Source organism: Radiomyces spectabilis (genome assembly GCF_025331425.1).
Source record: "Radiomyces spectabilis strain NRRL 2753 chromosome Unknown BYT42scaffold_3, whole genome shotgun sequence".
NCBI classification, from domain to species: Eukaryota; Fungi; Mucoromycota; class Mucoromycetes; order Mucorales; family Radiomycetaceae; genus Radiomyces; species Radiomyces spectabilis.
The window spans coordinates 188887-212587 of record NW_026251928.1 but is presented as its reverse complement, the minus strand read 5'-3'; the positions used below and the strand labels follow the sequence as shown (position 1 = coordinate 212587).

The following is a 23701-nucleotide window of genomic DNA, read 5'->3' as shown; positions in this document are numbered from 1 at the left end:
CACGCCAAAACCCCGAATCACCTGGTCATGTGAAACATGGATCTCTCATATTTTTTCGCATCCAAAAATTTTCTCGAGCTTTTTTTTCTCATTTTCTCTTAATTACGCTCAAATTTACGCATGTCAAATACTCGGATACAGCAAGGTATTGCCAAAGAACATCCAGTAAGTTGGAGGGGCTTAAATTCAGAAATAAACATTCAAACACTCTGCTGACTATTTTTTTTTTCATAGGAATGGGTTATTCCTCGTATATGTCAACAGCACGCATATAAAACCGGCATTTATGCTGCTAGTGAGTGACATGATAGCAAAAAGAGATTGATCATAATCACTCACTTTCTTTTTCAAGTTGCCGTTGGTATAGTGGCTTGTAAGTAGAGTTTTCAGTGTCAAGGCATATGGTTATCTTACATAGACTTGAATTGTATAGTTCCTATTGGCCGACGCATAGGACTGGATCGAAACCGACAATTTCTAGCAGCCTTTGGTAAGGCAATCCCCCATTGTCAATCAAAGCTTCCTACGACTGACAGATCTTTATCAAGCTGCATCTGGAGTAACCGGATATATAACTTCACAGTACATGTATCATCATTGTCGCGATATGTATAACTTTTTCGAAACTATGAATTCGGAGACGAATCGTCGGTGAAATTCCTTCAGATTACTTCCACAGCACATTCTGAAATTCGCTTTGGTCACTCGATTTTACGGTTGAGCGTCTCCATGTGAACCAACTTGCCATAACACCTACAGCAAAGAGAAACATTATTACCATCCAATGATGCAGCTCTCAAAACGAGCTTACGCGGATGAATATAACGCTTTGCAATCTTGTTAGAGGATAAGAAACTCTCTTTCCTGCAATCTAAAAATAAACTGATTCATTGGGATTTCTATCGACCATGGTATAGTTTATCCTTTGCGGTAGGATACATCGCTTTGTATGCCCTTAAATAATTTTATTTGTCTTATATTCTACAAACATGAATCGTTTATTCTAGAGCTTGCGGCTTACAGTCTTGGAGTCAGCTTGACAAATTGGGAACACTGGAAAGCGGGTTGAGTCTCATTGATATCATGGCAATTCATTTTCAATCACTTACCGAGCATATCAGCAATATTGACGCGAGCAGGACGCGACGCGGTAAATGTGATCAATTCAGCAATATCCTGCGCTTGCAATGGGTCGATTCCCTTGTACACATTATCAGCTTTTTCCTTATCGCCTCTGAAGCGGACGGTTGAAAACTCAGTGTTGACCAAACCGGGACAAATCTGACTGACGCGAATAGGAGTATCGACCAACTCAAACAAAAGCGCCTTTGTAATCGCATCGACAGCATGCTTTGTAGCTAAAGGAAAATTTAGTAATGGGAAATAAGGAAAACAAGCATGGCATTCTTTCTTCTTACCACAATAGATGCTGCCTCCAGCATAGCCTTGCTTTCCAGCGACGGATCCAAGGTTGATAATATGACCGCTTTGGCGAGCTTTCATTCCTCGTAAAATAGCCTGTGTCAGAAAAACCAGTCCCTTGATGTTGGTGGCAATCATGATATCGAACACCTCTTCTTCCACATCCACTAAATGGTCCACACCAATAACCATGCCAGCATTGTTCACCAACACATCAATTTCCTTGAATTCCTCGGGCAAAGCTGCCATCATCCTGTCGATTTCTGCTTTCTTGGAAATATCCAGAGCGGCAACATGAATCTTGATAGAAGGATACTTTTCAAGCAAGTCTTTTTTCAATTCCTCCAAGCGTTCCGCTCGTCGGGCTGCCAAAACCTAACATGACACCGTGAGAACGGAGTAAAACCACCTCACCACATAACAACGGGAACATACGAGATTGGAGCCTTCTTTCGCAAACTCACGAGCAGTCGCTTCGCCAATACCAGCAGAAGCTCCGGTACTGTGGCGCATTTATGGCAATGTAGAATTAGCACTTTTTGAACATGAGGTATAGTCTGAGAACTGACTCACATAAAAACATTCTTGCCTTCCAATCTTCCCATTTTGTATTCTCAATCTTCAGCACAGAAAAAAGGTCATTAGAGTACGTTTGGCAATATATATATATATATGTGAAGAAAAGTTAATGGAGCATGGAGCACTTACATCTGACGCGAGTTGTGTAGCTGACAGAAGTAAGATGGCTGCTCCTCAAGTTCGGCACCGTTTATCTCCGTCGAGATCGGCAAGCAAACTCAGACGTCTACGTACGATGTATCAGATGACTTATATAAAAATGGGCCTAAACGGATCGCAGCATGAAAAGAGATAAAAAATCATGCGTTTGTTTCGGCTCGCTCTCATAAAGGGAAGCAAATATACTGCAATGCATATCAGGGATGTATGCCAAATCCGCATAAAGAATTACATATGTGATAACATCAGCATATCTGCGTAGGAAAATAACCGTGCATTCTTTATTAGAATTGATGGGAGAGAGATTGCATGAATGTCAGAATTTCTATTATCATGGTAGCACAGCATTAGACAAAGTTTGATTTTTTTATTTTTCATTTGGTGGTTTGTCAACCAGTAAATCATACGTACAATGCTCTAAAATGTAAGCTGTGGAATTGTGCAAGGCACTCTCTCACTTTCCAAGAGACGTTCCTCGGAAAGTCTTTGAAAATCAACAAATCTTAATGATCTCGTGAAAACTTGCTACATATTTAGGCCCCGGGCAAACAAGCGTAACTTAGCTTTGAGAGGTTCTTTATGGCAAAGAATGCAAAAAAAAAAGGCACAGCCAAAACGCACGCAAGAACATAGAAATTCCCGACCCGGACGTCTCGCACAAAACGGAAGTGTCCGGTGATCTAAAAATACTATCCAATCAGAAGCCTTTATTTTGATCACGTGATCATGACGATCGACATTCTGTAAACGATTCATTAATAAAACGTCCTCAATGGTCTAGTGGCTAGGATCCGACGCTCTCACCGTCGTGGCCGGGGTTCAATTCCCCGTTGGGGAAAATCTTTTCTCGACACTCTTTTTGTGTGTCGAGTAGGGGGCATCGTCGACATGGAGCCCTTTTATAAGAATTTTTTAAACCAAGCTATGTGTCTGTTAAAACAATACTCCGATACTCCGATTGTATCCTTTCGAGGTCCGGTGTATCACAAATCTCAGTTCCATGCGCCTATAATTATGCTTTTCTACCCCAATGGGGCTCCTCATTTTTACCGTTTTCAACGTCATTCCTAAACTCCCATTCCCAGGGCAACTGTCGACAGGCCTGCATCAGTCAGGTTGGCCTGTCCTTCGCTAGCATTGTGCAGTTTTAGGCTTTCATAATCTCTGCCGCAGACCGACAACACCTCTCCCAAGAGCAATATTATAAAGGGTTCAAATTATTTCTTTTGCAACTTTTAGCGTAGAAACGCGTTATGTTTTTGTGTACCTACTTGAAAGTATACTTCTTTGCGCGCCCTTGAAAACCACTTGCGACTCGGTATCTTTACGACGACTACTCGAACGACCTGAACGGTTCCCGACAATAAGGACAATCTGGTTTTCTGTCATGGTTGTGAACAAAACTCTCCTCGCAACGAGCCTGCCGCCCGTTAAACACCAGTGGCCGTCTTCGCCCGATCTTGTGCTCGTAAATGAGGCGATTAAAATCGTACTGATCTACGGTGTCACCGTTAACCTCCGAACTGCGAAACACACTACCGTAGACACCAATCGTCTGGAATGTTGCTCGTGCAAAAAGGTCACCAATACGCACCTCTGAAGCAGCAATATGTGGCTATTCGGCGACTCTCGATGCGGTTGTCCTCGGTGATTGGGCGGTATATGCGCCAGCAAACGACAAGACTGTTCCATCTTTGGACTGTAAAGCCAATTACTACTAACTCCCCCGGGGTTCCTTTACCACTGGCTTGCTTGCGATGTTAGTTTAGAACACAAATTTTGGGCGAAATGCTGTACACGGACCTTCTCTGAGCCCAGGTCATGCAATCGTGCTGCTACTGACTCGAACCCTGTTCTTCATTACCGTTTGCTCTCACCACCCGCATTTTTATGCTGTAGCATAAGGATGAGAAGACTGCAGTTGTCAAAATAGGGGCATTTCTCAAGCGAGAAATGACTTTAGACTAAACCTAATCGTAGTTGTCATAGTAACTCGTATGCGACCAATATTAGTAGTGTACGGTATCAGTGATAAATTCGCGATCCAAACATGCTCAGAATTTTCTCATCACTCATTTTTTAAATTGCTGGGGAAAAGAAAGAGTTTGTCATCAACGAAATTCGTATTTTCAAAAATCATTTTCAGATGGAGAAGCAAACCATTAATCGATTTATTCATGCTGGGGGAGCAACGAAACCTGCGGACAGCATGATATAATTCCAAAGCTTGAGAAGAGAAGAAAAAGACAAATATAGCGCGAACTAGATAAGTTTGCTAATATGGGCAATGTAAATTTGTCAAAAAAATGGGATTTCATATAGAGTTTATGAAAAAGTTGACATCTTTGTCATGCTCAATTGTACAATAGCCGAACCCATATTAAAAAAAAGTAATCTAGAGATCAAGACCATTGAATTCAAATGATAACCACTTTTCATGCAGTGGACTCCCGCGATTTTTTGTTGCTGATGTCTGGTGATGATAAAAGTCTTCATTCCGAAACCTAGAGCAGCAGTAACTGTAACTGAACTATTCTATTGTTTTGTATTTCCCTATTTGTCAAGAGTAGGTTCACGTGAAGTCTTTGCTTCGCTGTCAATCGTAATATTTCCCAGGATGTTTGTGGAGAAGTTGCCATAAGGTTCCGGTTTTAGTATGCTGGTACGACAAGGAAAAAGCCATTATTCTCACAAAACGATTTTCTCCTTCAAACTGGTCTCATGATGGGTATTATTAATCTCAAAGAATGCTATAACTGTACACAGTTTTTAATTGTATGCGAGAATGGCCCGTTTATCGGGTTTCCACACCCCAGCAGCGACTAGGTCCAAAAAAAAACCTCATCGAATCAAAATATAAACACATTTAGCTTTAAATAGGTTCGACGTGCTCCATTGACCTACACTAGAATTTAATATCATGTATGATTCATGATCGAATATTTAGCAAGACGAACTCTATATACAGCTGGTAACGTTAAATGAATGCTTGGAATATCTGCCTTGTGTAGGTTTTGGTTGCATAAGCGTATTAAAGTTTTATGGTAAGCTTCCAGAGATTCCGGCGGCGACGGGGGAGATTTTTCCGTAACAATTGACATGGTATCAAATAAAGTTTCAAGGACTTCGTCGCCATTATTTGGGGTATAGGTTGTGGAAAAGGTACCGCTGTCATCGTTGATAAGGTCTGGTGTCTCTCTGCAAACTTGTTCACTTTTGACATAGTCAAAGTAACTGTTCAAGTCGGCTTCCTTGGTGAGTATCGCTACGGCTGAATGCGCATCATGATTTACAGGGTCTGTGGTGTATCCAACTCGACTGGTAGTATCAGACAATATCTAAAATTTTTGTTGGTATTTTGCCACTGAAAAGTATGCTCGTCTCATAAAAGCGTACCTGTACATTCGAAACTGGATGTAATAAGGTGGTGCCTTGATGAATGGATAGTTTTTTTCCATCGACAGGGTGGCGTTGGAATTCAGGACCTAGATCATAGCGTTCATCGATATCAAGTGTTGTGTGGATTATGCTTCCTGAGCAATCGTAGACCATTCGAATAAGCGAAGATTTGGAAGAAGAAAAAGAGAGAAATCGTTGAAGTAGCACTAACGAAGTGCGAGTTATACTCCGAAACGGGAAGGAGAAGCGATGCATAATCGAAGCTTCGACTAAGAGTAAAAGAATGAGAACAATTCGTTATGCAACGGTACACCGAGAGCTTCAAATATTCTCTGACGTCCGCGGTAATTGTTATGCCTCTCTTATAGTTCTTTTTTTTTTGGGGGGGGGGCTTTCCGGAGAATTGGACGCATGACTCCTTAGCTCACATGTTTTGACATTTCCACGGAAGAAGCCCTTGTCTATACCCATAACCTGCAAAATGAGGGGACGGATAGATCATCCACTTTCTAGACATTTAAACCCTACATGATTCGATGCACCAATCAATAAGTACCATTTCATCCGATGATTAACAAAATAGCAATTACTCTGGATGTGGATTAAAAACCTGCCTAAGAAGCATTCTAATGTCATTTATTGGTAAAGGTGGCGCTATTTTTATCACATTGAGCTCTTCACAATACTTCTGATGTATCAACAACAGCAGCGTGTGTAGAGCAATTTTAATCAAAATCACTGTCATCAGAGAAATTGTTTAAACCATTCATCTACAGCCTTTCTCAAAAAAGTAATAAATCCTTCCACTTTTCGATTATGAATGAAGGGGTACCCTTTACTGGGCATTATGTCGTCCTTAAGAGGTCAATGGCGGATGACACGTACAATGTCCATCTCCTGAGTTGCCATTGCTTTAGGCGATCGTCATGGATTTTTTAAGGGTTGAGAGCCCTGGACTCATTGTCCTCATTTGCGGAATACAATCAGCGAAAACCGTGGTGCACATCCATATTCCATTGAGACACAAATGGTGTTCTTTCTTGGTTTTTCTTTCATCAGCACCAAAAAGGAAGAGGATAACAAGTCAAGTTTTGGTGTCGTAGTTTCGCCGATTACTTCAACACGTGACGAAGCGCGACCGCGTAGAAAAATCAATGGCAAGAGACTTCATCAGCCCAAAAGGTTAAAAATCACCTGCAATTGGGGGTTACTTCCTCGTTACTGCATTAAGCTATCGGACATTAGCCAAAGGTGCGCAGCAAGAATAGGTGACACCAAGATAAAAGGACACTGCCAAGTTCATGGATATGAAATGATGACTGTTCGCTGATTCATTTTCCGGAACCGAACATTTTGGGCTTTTTGACGAGAACCCATATCCCAATGTTTTGAATCTCAGAAGGCTATTTATGGGAATCAACCGTTGATTTTTCAAGCCGTGCTTTCCGAACTATGATGCAATTTAGCGCAAGCAAAAGCCATGAAGGGCTTTGATTCAATGCCGTCTCACTCCATTATTCCACTATATGAAAGCCTACTCTATTCGACATAATGGATGCAAATTCGATACGCATTCATGTCGCAGACACTTGTAGACGTGACTTTGGTATGTAAGCTATGTTGCTGATTCAGATAAGATGACAAATGTTGAATAAGCCTGTCTAAAAAGTTATTCCACGTCAAAATAGCCTAGCAAAGATGATCGGAAAGCCAGAACTATGATATGGCATTATATCATCGACTATAGAGCATTATGACCTATGTTCATGAGACTCCTTGGTAAAAATGGAGAGATTCCAGCATGTATATATAGTTTGCGTGTATCAGATAGCGTTGAACTGGCGCAGCTTATGCCCAAAGCCTTGTTTTTCCCTTTGGTCGAAGTTTGGCCGATCTTTCATGTAATCTTCCGCCAATCAGAACTGCTCCGAAGATTCAACTGATTACAAAAAATTTTGGATGGTTTAGACTCAGAAAACCCATGCAGGTATAAAGGCATGAACAACATAAACCTAGGCTTCTCTTTTTGTTTCTGACGCGTTTATTCTTTTTCAACACTCGTAAATATGGTCCTCGCTAATCACCTTGCTATCTGGGAAAAGCTCCAATCCCACTATGACTCTGTTGGCAAGAACCTTGTCATGAAGGATCTCTTCAAGCAGAATCCTCAGCGTTTCCAACAGTACTCCCGCCAATTCCATGGCTCTGAAAAGACCGGTACAAGCATCCTTTTGGATTTCTCCAAGAATATCATCAACGAGGAAACCTTCAAGTTGCTTATTGAGCTGGCAAAGGAAGCCAAGGTCGAGGAGATGCGTAATAAGATGTTCACAGGGGAGCATATCAACTTCACCGAAGATCGTGCTGTACTTCACATCGCCTTGCGCAACTTGTCCAACACGCCCATCAAGGATAATGGCCAAGATGTTATGCCTGAAGTTCGCGAAGTGCTCGCTCATATGAAGGAATTTTCGGAACAGATTCGTTCGGGTGAATGGAAGGGTTACACTGGCAAGGCTATCACGGATGTTGTCAACATTGGTATCGGTGGTTCCGATCTTGGTCCTGTCATGGTTACCGAAGCTTTGAAGCCCTATGCAAAGGACGGCCTTCGCGTTCATTTTGTCTCCAACATCGATGGTACCCATTTGGCCGAGGCCTTGAAGCAAGTGAATCCCGAGACCACCATGTTTATCGTTGCCTCCAAGACATTCACCACTCAAGAAACGATCACTAACGCGACTTCCGCCAAGGAATGGTTCTTGCAGCAAGCCAAAGATGTAAGTGTCTGGGATACTTTTTTTTCTCCCTGGGAGTTTTTTTTTGGGGGACAAGGGGGACACGGATGACTGGGAGGATGCCGGGAAAAACATATCAGATCAAAGTCCGACTCATCCCAACACAATGATCGTTTCAGGTAAAGCACGTTGCGAAGCACTTCGTCGCCCTGTCGACCAACACCAAGGAAGTCACTGCCTTTGGTATCGACTCAAAGAACATGTTCAAGTTCTGGGATTGGGTTGGTGGCCGCTATTCATTATGGTCGGCTATTGGTTTGTCCATTGCCATTTACGTCGGTTTCGATAACTTTGAGCAACTGCTTCGTGGCGCCCACGAAATGGATCAACACTTCTTGAACACGCCTTTGGAAGACAACATTCCTGTACTCTTGGGTGTCCTCGGTGTCTGGTATAACAACTTCTTTGGTGCCCAGACTGAAGCTATCCTTCCCTACGATCAGTATATGCACCGCTTCCCAGCTTACTTCCAACAGGTAAACGAATGATTACACAAAGGTTACATCCGATACAACGTTACTTACCTAGTGGATGATTTACAAAGGGTGATATGGAATCCAATGGCAAGTACGTGTCTCGTTCCGGCGAACAAGTGCAGACCTCTACAGGTCCCATCATCTGGGGTGAACCGGGTACCAACGGTCAACACGCTTTCTATCAGCTCATTCATCAAGGCACCAAACTTATTCCATGTGACTTTATGGCGCCAATTGAAACATTCAACCCCATCAGCAACGGTAAACATCACGATATCTTGTTGTCCAACTTCTTTGCCCAGACCGAAGCTTTGATGGTCGGCAAATCCGAAGAACAAGTGCGCAAGGAGTTTGGTGCCCATGTTGTTGAGAACATCGTTCCCCACAAGATTTTCAAAGGCAACAAGCCCACGAACTCTATCATGTTCCAGAAATTGACTCCTGCCACCCTTGGATCCCTGATTGCCATGTACGAACACAAGATCTTTACTCAGGGTGTCATCTGGGATATCAACTCCTTCGATCAATGGGGCGTCGAATTGGGCAAGCAGTTGGCCAAGGCCATTTTGCCTGAATTAAAGGAATCCGGTCAAATCAGTTCCCACGATGCCTCCACCAACGGTCTCATCAACTACTACAAGCAACATAAAAAGACTGCCTAAAATCTGTAAATTTGCAATCTATCAACTACTGCATTAATCTTTCAGCTCTATCTGCTGAAAAAACAACTGTAAAAAGCCAATTGACTATTGAAATAAACTATCAATTATATAGTAAGTCCGTGGGTCCTGTGCAATAAGTTTTTCGCCTTATTTCATGAGAAAATATCATGGTATACAAAGATGGTTGACATTGTAACTGGCCGATAGTGATGTTGTAAATGCTTCCTTATTTAAACGGGAGGTGGATGATAACATCAGCACAGTTCCAGAGATTTCTATGCGAATGGAAACGCTTTGCGACACAAACTATGCTGTCCTTTCGAATGTCCGCTCAATGTGTTACATATGCGTGCTTCCGGTTACGATTGTCCTACAGCAGTTTCCCATAGGCATATTGTTCTATTCTTATCGGCGCTGTATAAGAAATTTCCTGTGGGATTCCACGCCACACCGCAGATGGATGATCTAAGCGTAATGACGTCAGTAAGAAAAAAAGAAACTGATTATCGTCATCATTTGATAGCACTTACTTATGGCCAGCCACTGCCTTTTCTAGTAGACCAGACTGGGCATTCCATATATGGACAATTCCATCTATATATGCATTCAATATAATGGATCATTCATTGGAAAACATATCATGGATGCAGAAAAAGACCGATTACCTGTAGATCCTGCCGTGACAAAATGGCCATCGGGACTATCACCATGCAAACCGGTATTAGACCTATGTGGGTATCTACCGCAACCACTACATGCACATACCTGTAGCAAGCTCTCGACCAATTAAGACCGCTATGATAGCTCTCTGCTCTGTGTATTTGTTAGAATAACGGATAGAATATAATGGAAAAGGGGTGTATATACGTACTGAAAACTTTGAAGAACCTCGTACATGCGCAAGTCGATCGTTTTCAACGTATTATCACGGGAGTTGGTTAGAACGGTGGATCCATCTGTAAAATTAATAATTAATACTGCTTCGTTCTTTTTATGGATCGCTCAGAGTTTACCTGGTGACATGGATACAGAAGTGATTTGACCGGTATGCAACCCCGTCAATTGTTTGATCCCGTTACCGGTGCGTGCATCCCAGAGACGGATGTTATTATCAAAATGGCCGCTCACTATAGTTTGACTGTTGTACGTAAGCAATCATTCTCGATTAGGTTACAAAGACCAATTGTTACCCATCGGAATCCATAAGGCACAAGTCATTGCAACTTGAAAATGTAAAAATTGTGCGTATGCCTGGAATGTGACGTTAGCATTAACTGTTCACGTATATATTGTTTACGGGTACTGACAATAAGCTTTCTGAAGATCCCAAACTTTCAAGGTTCGATCGTGGCTTCCAGAAACGACTCTATTGGCACCAGAGCAGAATTTAGCTGCGTATACTTTTCCAATATGACCGGTCAAAGTATGCTACGTAATCGTTGTCAGCAAACCAAACGAGTTCAAGAAAGAATATTGACAAGATATACCTTGATGCGACCATTTCCAAGGGACCATATTCGTGTAGCATTGTCTGTCGAAGAGCCCAATATCAGGTCATCATTCGGACTGAAGGATATCGAGGTAATGGTTTGTAAAGCTCCAGTCAATGTTTGCAACAGTTGGCCTTCAAAAATCAATCATTACAACGCGCTGGTTAGTAAGAACATCTAGCGGTCTATTATCATTTTCCCTTTACCAGAGTTTGGGCTAAAAACTTTGACTTTCTTGTCAGAACCACCAGTAGCGAAATATTTTCCAGTACTAGCAGCTTGAATACAGTGAATTTCACCATCATGTGCCGACTAATTTCAACGTCTGAATTTCGTCCTTTCAAGAATATTTGAGCATGTTAAACCTACTATGCGTTTGAAAACTTGCGAGGGCAGGACAATAGTTGATAGAGGCTTGTCTTGTTCACCGCCTTTATTCGCTGGGTGCATGACCCATTGTCCACCTGATTTACGAATGATTTGACCAACGCTGCGGGCTTGCTCCAAAAAGCTGCTCGTAATGTCAGCTGTAAGCTTCGTATTCGGTTATTATTTGAATGACATTGAGGTACCTTTCATAAAACTTTGTTGCTTCATTCATTTTATCCGCTTCCTCATTCATTTTATCGAGCCATCGCTGCAGCAACTGTGCGTTTTCAACTTCGAGATTCTTGCTGCGTTCTTCCGTCGTCACCATCTCTAGCTGCAAAGCCGATAGTTCGTCTTGCAATATCTGTGTAATCATGCTCAGAATATCCGTTCGACGAAGCAATCGCCGGAAACGCAGTCCATCACACGACGATACCTGTATAGCAACATCCTTTTCCCGTAACTGATGCGTTTGAGCTTCACATTTGGCGGAAAGCTTTTTGCAACTTTCGGACAACTTTTGGAGTCTGTGAAGAAAGCATTAACCGATGAAGCATGATCTTCAGCCATATGCCCATCGAAATACATACTCTTCAGTTTGTTTTTTCTCGGTTTCCTCCTTTTTACGTAGTTGATCATTCATAGTGACAAGTCGCTGAGCATTTTCACTCTGTGTCTTGTACATTTCTGCTCTTTCTTCATGCAGTTCCCGTATCTTTTTATCCAAATCCAGCATTTGTTGGTGGTTCACAGATAGCCTACCATTCTCCCAAAAATTTTAGTCCTCGGCTTGATTGTTGCAAGGATTTTACTTGTATTATCAGCCCGATACACTTACGCTTCTTGGGACGAAATCGAATGCGTCAATTTCAGATCCTGATTTCGCTTTTGCAGCGCAATGACTTTGTCCAAAAGACGTTGATCTATGCATTTCTTAGCCAAAGTTCTCTTTTACTTGTACAAAGTGCGCATTTACTGGCATCGATAATGTCATGCAAGGCATGCTCTCGCTGATTTCTTTGGTGGAGTCGCTCTAATATCGCCTGTCGAAAGGTCATTCGGAAACAAGAGCGAAGCAGTATTCCTTTGACGCGGAACTTGAATTCAAACATAAAATGATCATGCTTCTGATTGTGATTCCCAAATTGAATAGGGACAGCACAATTTTATACAATCCACATTCTTTTTGCTTCCCAAGGTATAGTAAGAGAATATATGTATTAATGCAAGTATGCTGCTATACAACGCGACAATAGAACGATTGATTAAATATTACGTGCAGAAAAGGGAAAAACATAGAACAGAAAAATACCGATCATGCAACAGATCATTAAAGGGTATTATTTCCTGACTATGAACGCAAAAGGGTAACTACATTATCACGAAGAAACACAGTCAATCATCACAGAAAAAAGTATAGTTAATGTATGGATGTTTGCTATTCACGTACCAGAATCAAACTTTGAAAACGGATCATCCTTTTGATTTTCCAGCTTTCCATCGTCATCATCGTCAGTGACTGGAGGAGACGGTATCGCATTCTGAAGATCAAGGCTGACGCTCTCTTTCATATCCTTGAAATGAATGGCATCGATGGCTTTGCCACGCGTGGGAATGATGGGCGGTCGCATATGCCTTAGCAATGCGAAATTGACAGATCGGAAAAACGGGTGAGACTTCACTTCGCTCGCGCCTGCACGAGCTCCTAACCGTTTCTTCTCATTTTTATGCAGTAGTTTTCGCATGACAGATTTGCATCGGGTCGTAATTTCAGGCCCACTATAATATGGATTCATCGAAAAATCTGGAAACTGTAGATTTTGATGAAGTATCAATTCGAATGTATCGTTTCGCGTATTGCCTTTGAACGGAGTGTACCCATACTATGACAGTGTATTAGAAGTACTGAAATAAAAAGAGCTGTCGAGCGCCGAAAAAGAAAAGCAAGTTACCAGCATCTCGAATATGAGAATACCAAGGGTCCACCAGTCGACAGTACTTGTATGCCCATGCCCACGAATCACTTCCGGAGCAAGATATTCTAAGTAAGAAAGAGTATGTCAGGATGTGTAGAAAATGCCGGGATCATTCTGACGTATGTTTAAGGTTTACCTTCAGTGCCAACAAAGGAATTGGTACGGAGATTGGTGCAGGAGCGAGTGTCCAGCAAATGCTGCTGCTGAATATCAAATGTTGTTATTCAACCTGATTGGTAAAGTTTCGATGGTTATTTTTCCCTTACCGAAAACGGAGAAATTGCTCGCACGATGGTGGGTGGTGCGGCTGCAGGAGATTGAATTGATAGATCAAAATCAGACAACATAAGATGCCCTGATTCATGAAGCAAGATGTCTACAATTAACAGTATCCGGGTAAATTATCACTTCTCCAAGTATGCTTCTCAGTAACTGAAGTCATGGCTTACTCTCTGGTTTAAGGTCACGGAAAACGATCCCCATTAGATGCAGGTATTCCAAAGCGGCGATCACTTCAGCCGCGTAAAATCGAGCTTCATGTTCTTTCAGTACGCGGCCTGGGCGCTGCTGAAGGGCTAAATAACATATTGAGAAATGTATGAAAGATCTGGTTCGTATCACATTTTGTGTAACGGTTTACCTCGAAAGAACTCTCCTCCTACACAGAATTCTAGACAAAAGTACAGATGGTCCTTGCTTTGAAAAGAATGATATAACGGCACAATGAATGGATGATTTGCAGTTGAAAGAATAGCCTGTTCAGCCAGGGCTCGTTTGATTTTGTTACGTCGAATCATTTCTTTCTTCGATAACACTAGCACAATCAAAATAATAGGATGAATATGGTTATTGTCTCACGCACAGTGTTGCGATAAATACAGTTATTATGATGTACCTTTCAGAGCATAAAGCTGACCAGATGTTGTCTGCTTTACCAGGTAGACTTTTCCTACATCTCCTTTGCCAAGAAGACGAATTTTGGAGAAATCACTAGGACCAACTTTGGCGTCCTGTTTTGGTATAGCATAGGACGACGAATACGATTTTTTAGTCGGTGCGGGTGTAAGAGATGGCGATCGTGAAGACCATGGTGTTGGCTGACCATTCTTAAAAGCAGTTTGGGTATCTGGAGTTGATATTGCCCGACGTAGGGTTTGTGAAGGAAGCATTAAAAGATCGGTTTTCGATTCGGCGCTGTCAAAAACCGGATTTTGGAGTTTTGCATGTAGAAGAATGGGTGTAGTGGGTTGATAACAAGGTTCAGGAGAAGAAGGAATAGTGCTGATGGTACAGGGTGGTTCTATCATGTTCTGCTGACGTTGGAAGCTTCGAAAAATGTATGTTAAAAAAGAACAAATGCGAATAAAATTTCACAATAGCGATATAAATGTATTGATGTCTGTGTATAAAAATAGAATAGGGAAAAAAAAAGAAAAAGAATCTCTCTTCACCCGATGTGAAGGGATTGGGTTTAGTCTGCTGTGATCCGTCGGAGTGAACTTTGGTTCGTTTTTTTCTTTTTATTATTCGTCGTCGTTTTCAAAAGAAAGCAGGTTGGTTGTGTTTTTAGCCTTCTTCTTTTTTGAAGATTTGACTTTTGTGTCGTCTTCTCGCTCTTTTCGTTTAGCAGGCTCTTTTGTCTTTTTGCGAGCGCGAAACAGTATTCGACCGTTGGCGTCAACCGCCGGTTCATCGTTATCAGCATCGGCATCGTCTTTCTTATTCTTATCATCTTCGTCGTCAGAGACCGGAGGTTTCTCATGAACCTCTGTTTTCAATAGACTCCTGAATTTAATATATCTCCCAAAAAAATGGCCTCCTGAATTTGCTGCCTACGTTACCTTTGCCATGCTTATCCAGAACAACTACTTGAGCACCTTCCAGCTCATCATAGTCATCGTCGTCTTGTCCATCAGTGTAGTTTTCGAATTTTTGCTTGGCTTTGATATCAGCCTGTTGCTTGCCTTTCAGTTTCGCCAGAAATGAAGGCTCTTTGTGCACATACTCCAAACCTCGGGAGATTTGATGCGGTGTTGGTTCTTTCGGGCCCATGTCAGAAAAAACGAGCCAAAAAAAACCTCGACAATCACTTTCCGTTACCTCGTAATCTGGATTCGTTTTAAAAAAAGACGTCACACACCCAACGCATGAAAAATGCCAAAAAAAAGAAAAAAAAAAGACGCACTTTTGTTCATAACGCTTGCAACGATATGTCACATGCTTAAAATAGGGCATAAAGCTCATTTTCAGAATGAGAAACAAGGATCTTCCACATAAACTAAAGCTATGGCGACTGATATCATATAATGTGCGTGAAAGCAGAAAGAAAAAAAAAAAATGAAATGAAATCGAAAAAGTGCGGAATCAGTTAAAGTAGGTTTCATTGCTAAGGGCCTACGGGCTCATAACTCCAGATGCGTGCGCGATTATCGCCAGAACCTGTAGCAAATAGAGGCCTTCCTGCAGGGCTGATGGCAACAGAGATGACTGGAAGATAATTAAAGTAAACAGTCAATACCCATTTCGATTTCTGCTTTCTGTAATCAATTGGTGGTATGTGTGTTACCTGAATTTTTATGTCCTTGCAACATGAATTGAGTTTGACCAGTGCGAGGATCCCAGAATTGCACACCACGGTCCTTTGAACCTGAGACGATCCAATGGCCATCTGGCGTTGTGGCTACCGACAAAACAAAGTCTTTATGACCGGTAAATGTCATCTTGCAAGGTCCTTTGGATCGATCCCAATCCACGCCATATCCACGTCCTTCGCTGGTACCCAATTGCCACAGTTTCAGCGTCTTGTCCAAGCTACCACTGACAAGCGATTTACCATCCGGCATGAAGGCCACTGAATAAACACTGTCCTTGTGTCCCTCCAGACGTTCCAACATGGCGCCAGTTCGGCTATCCCATACGCGAACCATCTTATCCAAACTTCCTGCTGCCACTAAACGGCCATCTGGTGAAACCGCTACACTCGTCACTCCCGGATCTTTTTGGTCCAGATCTTTGATACGAAGTACGTGCAGGCATTTTCCTGTATCCATTGCCCAGATTCTTGCTGTTCGATCGCCCGACCCTGATACAATAATTTTACCGTCGCGACTAAAGTCCAACGAATAGATGTCTTGTTCATGTCCAGCAAGTACATTACGCACCCGCTTTTGAGCGATATCCCATATCTATCATTCAAATAGAAAAAAGAAGTATTAGAAAATCTATGATTTTGCAACAGTGATATTGTCCCATCTTACTCTGATAAGTTTGTCTTCGGCACCAGTGGCAAGGAACTGGCCATCAGGACTAAAGCAGACAGACCGAATGTAGAGGTCACCATCTTTCGGTACCTTGTCATCCTGCAATACGCTTTTTGAACAACATATAAGTTATGGGATGGGGCAAACAATGCAAACCCACAACCAGATTTACGGTACCATATTCTCTGTGCAGTAGCGACGTCGTAAATAAACGTTGATCGATTACATCCCGCCGCAAGATAACGACCATCCGCACTGAATTTTACGCAGCACACAACGCTTCCATGTTCCAAAGTATGCTGCAAGTCCACTTTAAGATAACGTGTAGTCTTTGGGTTGTATCTAATTGTTATTTTGCAATTGTCATTGACGAGTTTAACCAAAGTGACCTCAATTGCATCAGAAGCGAAGCGACTTACAATGCAAACCAGTCTTGTCCTTCAATTTTCATATTCGGTGGTACGCTTTCGGGATCAATATCGGCCAAACCACCTGGTGCACTAGCGCTGACAGGTACTTTTACGGAAAATCTTCCTGAATTCATGGATGAGACGGGGGGTGGAGGCGGAGGACCAGTGGGTGAGGGTCTTGACTTCCGTTTGGCGCCAGCATTTACCTGGGATGATGATTGTGCAGACGGTGGCGGACCTCCTCCCGCTACAGGATAACCATAACCTGTGTGAAAAGAGCACTTAATCCACAATTGCCAATCTCTGTGATCCTCGTAGGTTGCCCGTATGAAGTACCTTGTTGTGGTGGATAGGGGCTTGCTGATGCAGCCATACTTCCATAAGAGCCTATCCGCACTTTCAATACGAATAATATGATAGATTGATCAAATCCTGATTACCTTGCATTGATGATGCCGGCGGCGGTGCGGGGGAATTGGAGGCATTGGAATAAGCGGAAGATGAGGGTGGATAAGTGGATCTTCCTTGTGTTGGTGGCGGTGGGGGAACCGTTGGCGGTTGCTGTGGAACTGACTCGCTCATCTGTGGAGGTGCCACAAGCCCAGCTTGATTCTTGCCATGAGCACTCATGATACCTCCAAAATAATTGCTTCCAGGCCCGATATTAGGTGGCGGCGGATGAGATCCGTGTGGTGTAGTTATGGATTGAACTGCGTGTGGTCCGGCGGCTCGTGCTTGAGTTTGTTTGATCTGCTGACGGAGGCGAGCGATTTCTTCCTCATATCTGTAAAAGATATTCCACAGAAAGAAAGGAAAAGCGGCGTCATGGAATATGAGTGAAGGAAGACAAAGAAACAGAGGAAGGAAAAAAAAAGTCAGAGGTTCAGTCCATCTCGCTGTGACCATGATGTTTTGTTTCTGTTGTTCTACTCACTGTTTCTTTATTGTTTGCTGGGATCGTTCCATTTCCACGAGGCTCTTCTGGAAAGTGTTCATCTCTTGAATCTGGGAATTAACTAGTTCGCTTTGGATTAGATCTCCCAACGCGTCTTTCTTCCGTTATTTTCCAGTCACTGTGTTCAAAGTACTTTTCATTTCGAAATCATCTCTTTGCGATTTGCAGATATATGCTTCTTGAGCCATTTGGTCAAACTCAGCCCGGATGGCATCAAGCATCTCGATTACACGGTTCGAAGGAGGCGCAGGCATCATGGCTCTATGGTTATGGACGGACATGTTCACTACAAAGCGCGCTCAAGTGATCGAGATTGTGGGATATTGTGCGAGACTACGAGTAGCTTTCAAAGCACAGATGGATTGGTATGAAAAAAAAAGAATGAGGAATGGAATGAGAATATGCTATCGATGAAAGGCAGGAAAAGCGAAGGGGGAAAAAAAAAGTAAAAAAGAAAAAGTGTGGGGCTTTGCCGATTTGCGGCCCCTCCATGTCAGACGGGTAATGATGTCATTGGTATAAAAGGTCCTTGACGGGTTTTGCTTTTTTCTTGTGCGTCAAAGTCTTGTCAAGCAAACAACGACAGTCAATATGTTCTTTTTCAAAGAGTGGTGGTTCTTTCAAACCGACTTTAATGTGCCAGAATTGAGAACTACTTACTTTTTGGATAAGCTTATTGAAGGCTTCCTGAGCAGTGGCCTCGTCAACTCGAGGAAGTACTCATTATCGTTTCTTCTATGAATGGACGATCAGATCTTCCACTGAATCGGGAAAGAACTGCGCTGTAAACATTAGATAAAGACTCAAATGCTGTTCAGTATATTGCTTGACAGCACTCAAAACTCAGTGGTAGAAATGCTCTTTTGTCTGCGTATCCATCTGCTTCTCATCATGGCGTTAAGCTAGTCTTCACATCTATGCTCACTTAGCAGCCTTTCTCGTTCTAACTGGGAACTGTGGAACAGTAGTAAAAACCATCCACTTTTGCCAACAGATAATGGCTATAAGATCTCTCCATCAGATCAGAGAGAGAATATGTTTGTGTGAACACGAAAGGAGGGAAAGAGAAATGATGCACAGTAGAATGAATGAGCAAGGAAGATTATAATCTTAGCATGAACTACTTTCATATTGTTACAAAAACCAAAATGCTGACATAAACCTAACTTCAATATGCTGCGAACAATAGTAAAGATGTGCCCTACATTACATATCTAGGGAAGTACAAAGCATGCCAACTCTTAAGTGTAAAATCTAGGGGACTTTCTTTTAACCTTCAAACACACGTTTTTCACTGTCATTTACTAAAATCTCATTTTAGAATGAGCCTGAACCAACCTATATCATGTCATTAGCTATCCCAATCGTCTTTTGTGATATCCAACTTTCAAAAGTAATGACTCATGAACTTACTCTATCTTTGATATGCTGCAGGAACTGTTGGTAACTCAAGACATTGTCGGTACGATCTTCCACTAGGTGCGACAAGAACCACATTCTTAAAGCTGGATCACCATCTTCTTTGATCACATAGAGTTGTGGATAATAGTTGCCGCGGCGCATCTCGCGGATCTTGCCAATGAGAAGATTGACTTTTCGGTTCAGAGGTTTATCCAAAACTGGGAGGGTGACCTTTGAAAACATAAATGTAAAATAATATTAGTCGGATGCTCAGAAGCAAGCAAGACTAACAGTACATTACCTTTCCAGCTCTCACACTTTCATACGATTTAACGTCAAAGAGATCGATGCACAGTTGCGGTACAACACCCCGGGCCACCCAAATATAGATATTCTGACCAGTCTCCAACATATAGCAACCATGTGGTTCGAGCTTTTCAGCGGACAGGTTCAATGCTGGAGGGAAGACGACGCCAGATTCCGAGAATTCTCCTGCTTCAGGTGGCATATTATGCAAAGAATAAAAGTTCGGATACAGATACGGGATCAACAATTGAATGGGAATAGTTCGCAAAAGGTTCATGGCATTGGATCGCAAGTCCGTAGGAATCTGTGACGTTTGACGTAATGCATCCTATTTTGGGGCGTAGAATACGTTTAGATGGGGAATGATCACCTAAACATTACAACAAGGCAAGTTGCAATAATCGACTTACATGTTTCATCAAACTTAATGCAAGCAACGGCAGAAGTTTGAAGTTTTCAGGAACGGTCAGCTGAGGCGTTGATCCGTGAGCGGAACCTAAAACATGAGCCTTGTACACACCAAGAATATCCACCACCTTGTTGGTTATCGCGTCGCGTGCATCGTCCAGCTTTGACGTGAGAGCCCGTTCCACACCTATCAAGTCATCATTCAGTATTTTCGTTCAAAATTTAACTTGCTTTATCGTGCCCCGATTCCATCGTAACATACCCTTCGTAGCAAGATAGGCAATGATTGCTTGCTGATTGGCACTGCTGTATATTTCGGACATGGAATTGCTGACAGGAAGACAAAGCGTGATAACACGGATACGACGTTCGCCGAAACAAGTGGTATGTAAGAGAGCTGTCTGGAAGCATACCGTAGGACCCTTCAAATCGTCTTCCAAGGAAACTTCCACACAATAACTCTGATTTCGTGGCACGTTGGGCAAAGCCAACAAATCCGTCGAACGGATGAAGAAGTTGCCGTGGAATGCGCTCATTCGTAAACCACGCGAAGCACGAATACGAATAACAGCTTCCAAACCAATCTGTTCAGCCAATAGTTCAGAAAATTCATGAGCGAACTTGAGAGCATCTTCTGTTCGACTAGCGTTAAATCCAGGGTAAAAGTACGTTTGACCACCAGTGTAACGAGGAAGGCAGCCTATCATTTCGTATGTGAATGAGACAATCCGTTATCCTGCTATGAATAGTTGCTTACTCAAGGTTGCTACATCCGAATATTGGCCGCCAAATATTAACATATCACAGGCCACTTGTGAACGGGAACAATCAACCGCAAATGATTTGTAGAAGGGAGAAGCAGCATTCAAAAGTGTAGATTCCTAGCAATTCAATACCTCACTATTTAATATCATGCCATTTTTCACGGACGCGGTGATCCTGTCACTGAACTTACCTTTGCTGTTCCGAGAAGCTTGACATCTTCGCGCGGTTTCAGAGCACCAGTGCCAACATTAGGTAAGGTAGATTGCAAACAGATGATTTTACCGCCAATTGTAGACTATGTTGCAATCCCATCACAACCGTATTTGAGCAAAATGTGCGCAAGTTGACAAAGCAAAGAGTCGCTTTAACTTACCACCATCTTGAAAGCGGCTTGGAGGGCTGTTCCCAATGCGTTGTTCACATTCACAGAGTCTTTGAACATATCAGGAAGTTTTTCCAAGAGTGACTTGAGGATTTCTTTGCTTTCAGTAAGATTGACCAAGAGATCAGCAGGGGAAGGAACAAAAACATCCTCAAGATCGGAAACGACAAGCATTTGTGGCTCAGACAGATTGGGGTTCAGGTTATAAAAGTGCAAGGCACTGTCCACAGTGATGATACCGATCTTGGTACGATTTTCCTGGTTCGGAATGCGCTCGATGGAATCCAAAATAGTACGTGCTGCCGTTGCTAGCATGCCCGACTGAATGGCCGAATAAGAGACGTCAAGGACGAAAACAAAAGCGGGTGCTTGTGGTGGTCGAACCTATTTTGACACAGAAATTAAGAAGGTTGATATGAAATAAACTCATTACACATATCATACGCTACCATATATTCAGTTGGAGCCACAAATTCGACGCATGAATAGTTGAGTTCAGCGCGCTTCCAACGATCAGCAGGTTGTTGTGTCTGCGCATCAAAATCGAAAGCCGAGGGGACTTTTTCGTAGATAAGAATCTGGACATCCACGTGAACAGGAGCAATAGAACCTTACCATCATTTAACAAGAAACAGATATTACACTTCCAGCGTTGCCCGCCTTCCACAAAAGTAACAAACGGGTTAATATATGTTCTGCATCGACGGCATCTTGCAATCACTGAATCGGTAACAACTGGCACCGGTTGCTACAAAAAAAAAGTTCCTCACTTGAGATTCACATTTCTATATCATCGGCATGACACAGCTCAACATACATCGGTTTCGGACTCTGTTCTGTAAGGTGCAAGTACTAACGCCAAAGGAAGTCTGGATTTTTTCAACAACGATTCAGTAGCGGGAATGGCATTCACCGTACAGCACTTGTAGGATGGATCGCTGTTCGCATAAGGCGAATCGGTCAAAGAAGACTAGACGCTTCATGTCAACAAAGAATTGTCACAACCCGAAGACAGTCTACTTACGTTAGGAGGCAAATTGATCTGAGGAGGCGGACTATACAAATCGCCAATTTGTGGAGCAGCTCCCATCAATGGTACAGTTTGGGCCACCTGAAGAAAATAACGCGTATTAGCCTTTTCCATAACTCTCTTCCTATTTTCACGATTTTTTTTTTTTTTTTTTTTTTTTTTTACTTACAGGCGCCATATTCATGTTACCAAACTGATTTGTCAAGTTATTCATCATAGTCTGACCGTAGGCAGGCTGCGTGGGCTGGTTATAGGTATAAGCTGGTGCGGCTGTCGTAGGTACGGCCGACGGAGGATACGCCTGCTGTGCTGCCGGCAGTTGGGGCACTTGAGGTGTTCCTCCATAACCCATCGGGCTCTGGGGAGCAGTAGGCTGAGTATATGCTTGAGTAATTTGCTCAGGATACATGCGTTTACGACGATGATGTTCGGGAGTATGGGGTGCGACAGGCGAAACTGGTGATTGGGGTTGCTGAACGGCAGCCGCTATACTTGGACTTTGAGCACCCATAGCTGCAGGAGGCGTACCGGGTACACCTGCGACATTGGAAGGTCGTCGGTCAGCCGGCATTCCTGTGGGCAAAGGCACGCCAGCCGTAGGTGAAGCTACACGATCGATGGGAGGCATTCCCGGACGAACCATGTTCGGATGAGGCATTGGTGGGCGGGCTCCGGGGGGAAATGGAGGTCGCGGGCTCATCATACCAGGTGAAGGTGCAGGGCTTCCACGCTGTGAAGGTGGCATCATGGGCATTGGAGGTCTGTTGGGGGAGCCGGGCACTCCTGGGCGTACGGGCGGTCTGTAACCCATAGGAGCCATGTTCTGACCCGGAAGAGGAGGACTTCGGGCCCTGTTTGGGTCAGCCAATGCCTGATGTTGTAAAGGTGGTTGTTGGGGCTGGTTCATCGAATAGGGTGCTTGCTGGTTCGCCATGATGAAAAGCTTTTATCGCGTTTCAACGGTGAACCTAAAAAAGACGTAGTAATTTAGTTAACCCGTTACTAGGAAAGCACGCGTTAGCTTGGACAGACAGCGATAAGATACCCTTTGCTATTAAAATGATACAAAAGGAACTTCGATTGTCTCGAAGAAAGCTTCCAATAGGAAATAAAGTAAAAGTAATACGGTATGTGGGACACAACCGACGATGACGAGTCAATTCATTGTCCATCCCTCATTGGCATCTTTTTTGACTGCTTTTTCAACTTGTCTCGAGTCTGCATTTCGCCGATGTTTTTTTTTCTTTTCCGCCATTTCAAAAAAATTGGAGAAATTCACAGACATATATAGGTCCTCTCAAGAGTTGCTTATCACTAACTTGAAAAAAAATATCACTACTCCCAAACTGTATGGCAATATACAAGTAGCTACAAGTGAAATTTTTGGCATCAGTGATGGAATCAACGGTTGCTGTGGGAATTTGACAGCGACCGATTTTGAAACCTGTTAAAAA

The 23701-nt window shown here is 42.8% G+C and overlaps 9 protein-coding genes and 1 non-coding gene across 10 annotated transcripts; 3 read left to right on the top strand and 7 right to left on the bottom strand.

Moving 5' to 3' along the window:
- The first annotated feature begins 92 nt into the window (after positions 1-92).
- On the top strand, positions 93-905 carry BYT42DRAFT_558644 (uncharacterized protein). Its single transcript, XM_051567015.1, has 5 exons — positions 93-165; positions 235-295; positions 353-373; positions 434-490; positions 549-905. Exons 1-5 carry the CDS (start codon positions 121-123, stop codon positions 653-655), a joined length of 291 nt encoding a protein of 96 aa, XP_051425826.1. The 5' UTR covers positions 93-120; the 3' UTR covers positions 656-905.
- Positions 906-928: 23 nt separating this feature from the next.
- On the bottom strand, positions 929-2191 carry BYT42DRAFT_558642 (uncharacterized protein). The gene is made up of 6 exons (XM_051567014.1): positions 2131-2191; positions 1996-2041; positions 1858-1924; positions 1419-1797; positions 1110-1358; positions 929-1053 (listed from the first exon to the last, which is right to left on the bottom strand). Exons 2-6 carry the CDS (start codon positions 2025-2027, stop codon positions 1004-1006), a joined length of 777 nt encoding a protein of 258 aa, XP_051425825.1. The 5' UTR covers positions 2028-2041; positions 2131-2191; the 3' UTR covers positions 929-1003.
- Positions 2192-2926: 735 nt separating this feature from the next.
- On the top strand, positions 2927-2998 carry BYT42DRAFT_t52. The gene has a single exon. It is a non-coding gene; the product is annotated as a tRNA-Glu (tRNA).
- Positions 2999-5003: 2005 nt separating this feature from the next.
- Positions 5004-5882, bottom strand: BYT42DRAFT_642301 (uncharacterized protein). Its single transcript, XM_051572581.1, has 2 exons — positions 5557-5882; positions 5004-5498 (listed from the first exon to the last, which is right to left on the bottom strand). Exons 1-2 carry the CDS (start codon positions 5812-5814, stop codon positions 5079-5081), a joined length of 678 nt encoding a protein of 225 aa, XP_051425824.1. The 5' UTR covers positions 5815-5882; the 3' UTR covers positions 5004-5078.
- A 1555-nt stretch (positions 5883-7437) lies between these two features.
- On the top strand, positions 7438-9609 carry BYT42DRAFT_558635 (glucose-6-phosphate isomerase). The gene is made up of 4 exons (XM_051567013.1): positions 7438-7460; positions 7528-8339; positions 8477-8833; positions 8902-9609. Exons 2-4 carry the CDS (start codon positions 7626-7628, stop codon positions 9493-9495), a joined length of 1665 nt encoding a protein of 554 aa, XP_051425823.1. The 5' UTR covers positions 7438-7460; positions 7528-7625; the 3' UTR covers positions 9496-9609.
- A 245-nt stretch (positions 9610-9854) lies between these two features.
- BYT42DRAFT_491323 (WD40-repeat-containing domain protein) lies at positions 9855-11682 on the bottom strand (the record flags this gene model as incomplete). Its single annotated transcript, XM_051564066.1, has 10 exons — positions 9855-9960; positions 10026-10089; positions 10261-10308; positions 10509-10633; positions 10686-10746; positions 10803-10923; positions 10983-11119; positions 11192-11297; positions 11355-11496; positions 11558-11682. 10 exons carry the CDS (start codon positions 11680-11682, stop codon positions 9855-9857), a joined length of 1035 nt encoding a protein of 344 aa, XP_051425822.1.
- A 1114-nt stretch (positions 11683-12796) lies between these two features.
- BYT42DRAFT_491333 (kinase-like domain-containing protein) lies at positions 12797-14499 on the bottom strand (the record flags this gene model as incomplete). Its single annotated transcript, XM_051564067.1, has 7 exons — positions 12797-13237; positions 13307-13395; positions 13467-13533; positions 13597-13706; positions 13780-13905; positions 13971-14144; positions 14226-14499. 7 exons carry the CDS (start codon positions 14497-14499, stop codon positions 12797-12799), a joined length of 1281 nt encoding a protein of 426 aa, XP_051425821.1.
- A 354-nt stretch (positions 14500-14853) lies between these two features.
- Positions 14854-15382, bottom strand: BYT42DRAFT_611093 (uncharacterized protein; the record flags this gene model as incomplete). The annotated part of the gene is made up of 2 exons (XM_051571460.1): positions 14854-15098; positions 15172-15382. 2 exons carry the CDS (start codon positions 15380-15382, stop codon positions 14854-14856), a joined length of 456 nt encoding a protein of 151 aa, XP_051425820.1.
- A 66-nt stretch (positions 15383-15448) lies between these two features.
- Positions 15449-18420, bottom strand: BYT42DRAFT_217964 (WD40-repeat-containing domain protein). The gene is made up of 9 exons (XM_051562578.1): positions 18089-18420; positions 17935-18016; positions 17441-17784; positions 17337-17387; positions 17010-17265; positions 16768-16932; positions 16588-16699; positions 15897-16515; positions 15449-15817 (listed from the first exon to the last, which is right to left on the bottom strand). The coding sequence occupies exons 1-9, from the start codon at positions 18234-18236 to the stop codon at positions 15717-15719; spliced, it is 1878 nt and encodes a 625-aa protein (XP_051425819.1). The 5' UTR covers positions 18237-18420; the 3' UTR covers positions 15449-15716.
- Positions 18421-19356: 936 nt separating this feature from the next.
- Positions 19357-22361, bottom strand: BYT42DRAFT_492129 (Sec23/Sec24 trunk domain-containing protein; the record flags this gene model as incomplete). Its single annotated transcript, XM_051564125.1, has 11 exons — positions 19357-19587; positions 19658-19990; positions 20073-20257; positions 20333-20770; positions 20828-20951; positions 21026-21130; positions 21209-21601; positions 21667-21776; positions 21833-21965; positions 22035-22187; positions 22242-22361. The coding sequence occupies 11 exons, from the start codon at positions 22359-22361 to the stop codon at positions 19357-19359; spliced, it is 2325 nt and encodes a 774-aa protein (XP_051425818.1).
- Between the last annotated feature and the right edge of the window lie 1340 nt (positions 22362-23701).

Bases quoted from the DNA above. Each gene is read 5' to 3' on its own strand.
- BYT42DRAFT_558644 (XM_051567015.1), top strand. From the start codon at position 121: ATGTCAAATACTCGGATACAGCAAGGTATTGCCAAAGAACATCCA. The intron at 374-433 runs GTAAGTAGAGTT...TGAATTGTATAG, and splicing joins TGCCGTTGGTATAGTGGCTT to TTCCTATTGGCCGACGCATA. The intron at 491-548 runs GTAAGGCAATCC...ATCTTTATCAAG, and splicing joins ACAATTTCTAGCAGCCTTTG to CTGCATCTGGAGTAACCGGA.
- BYT42DRAFT_558642 (XM_051567014.1), bottom strand. From the start codon at position 2,027: ATGGGAAGATTGGAAGGCAAGAATGTTTTTAT. The intron at 1,925-1,995 runs GTGAGTCAGTTC...AATGCGCCACAG, and splicing joins GAAGGCAAGAATGTTTTTAT to TACCGGAGCTTCTGCTGGTA. The intron at 1,054-1,109 runs GTAAGTGATTGA...CCCGCTTTCCAG, and splicing joins CAATATTGCTGATATGCTCG to TGTTCCCAATTTGTCAAGCT.
- BYT42DRAFT_642301 (XM_051572581.1), bottom strand. From the start codon at position 5,814: ATGCATCGCTTCTCCTTCCCGTTTCGGAGTATAACTCGCACTTCGTTA. The intron at 5,499-5,556 runs GTACGCTTTTAT...CAAAAATTTTAG, and splicing joins ATCCAGTTTCGAATGTACAG to ATATTGTCTGATACTACCAG.
- BYT42DRAFT_558635 (XM_051567013.1), top strand. From the start codon at position 7,626: ATGGTCCTCGCTAATCACCTTGCTATCTGGGAAAAGCTCCAATCCCAC. The intron at 8,340-8,476 runs GTAAGTGTCTGG...TGATCGTTTCAG, and splicing joins TCTTGCAGCAAGCCAAAGAT to GTAAAGCACGTTGCGAAGCA. The intron at 8,834-8,901 runs GTAAACGAATGA...TGATTTACAAAG, and splicing joins TCCCAGCTTACTTCCAACAG to GGTGATATGGAATCCAATGG.
- BYT42DRAFT_217964 (XM_051562578.1), bottom strand. From the start codon at position 18,236: ATGTCCGTCCATAACCATAGAGCCATGATGCCTGCGCCTCCTTCGAAC. The intron at 17,266-17,336 runs GTACTTCATACG...CTTTTCACACAG, and splicing joins CCCCTATCCACCACAACAAG to GTTATGGTTATCCTGTAGCG. The intron at 16,700-16,767 runs GTACCGTAAATC...TTGTTCAAAAAG, and splicing joins GCTACTGCACAGAGAATATG to CGTATTGCAGGATGACAAGG.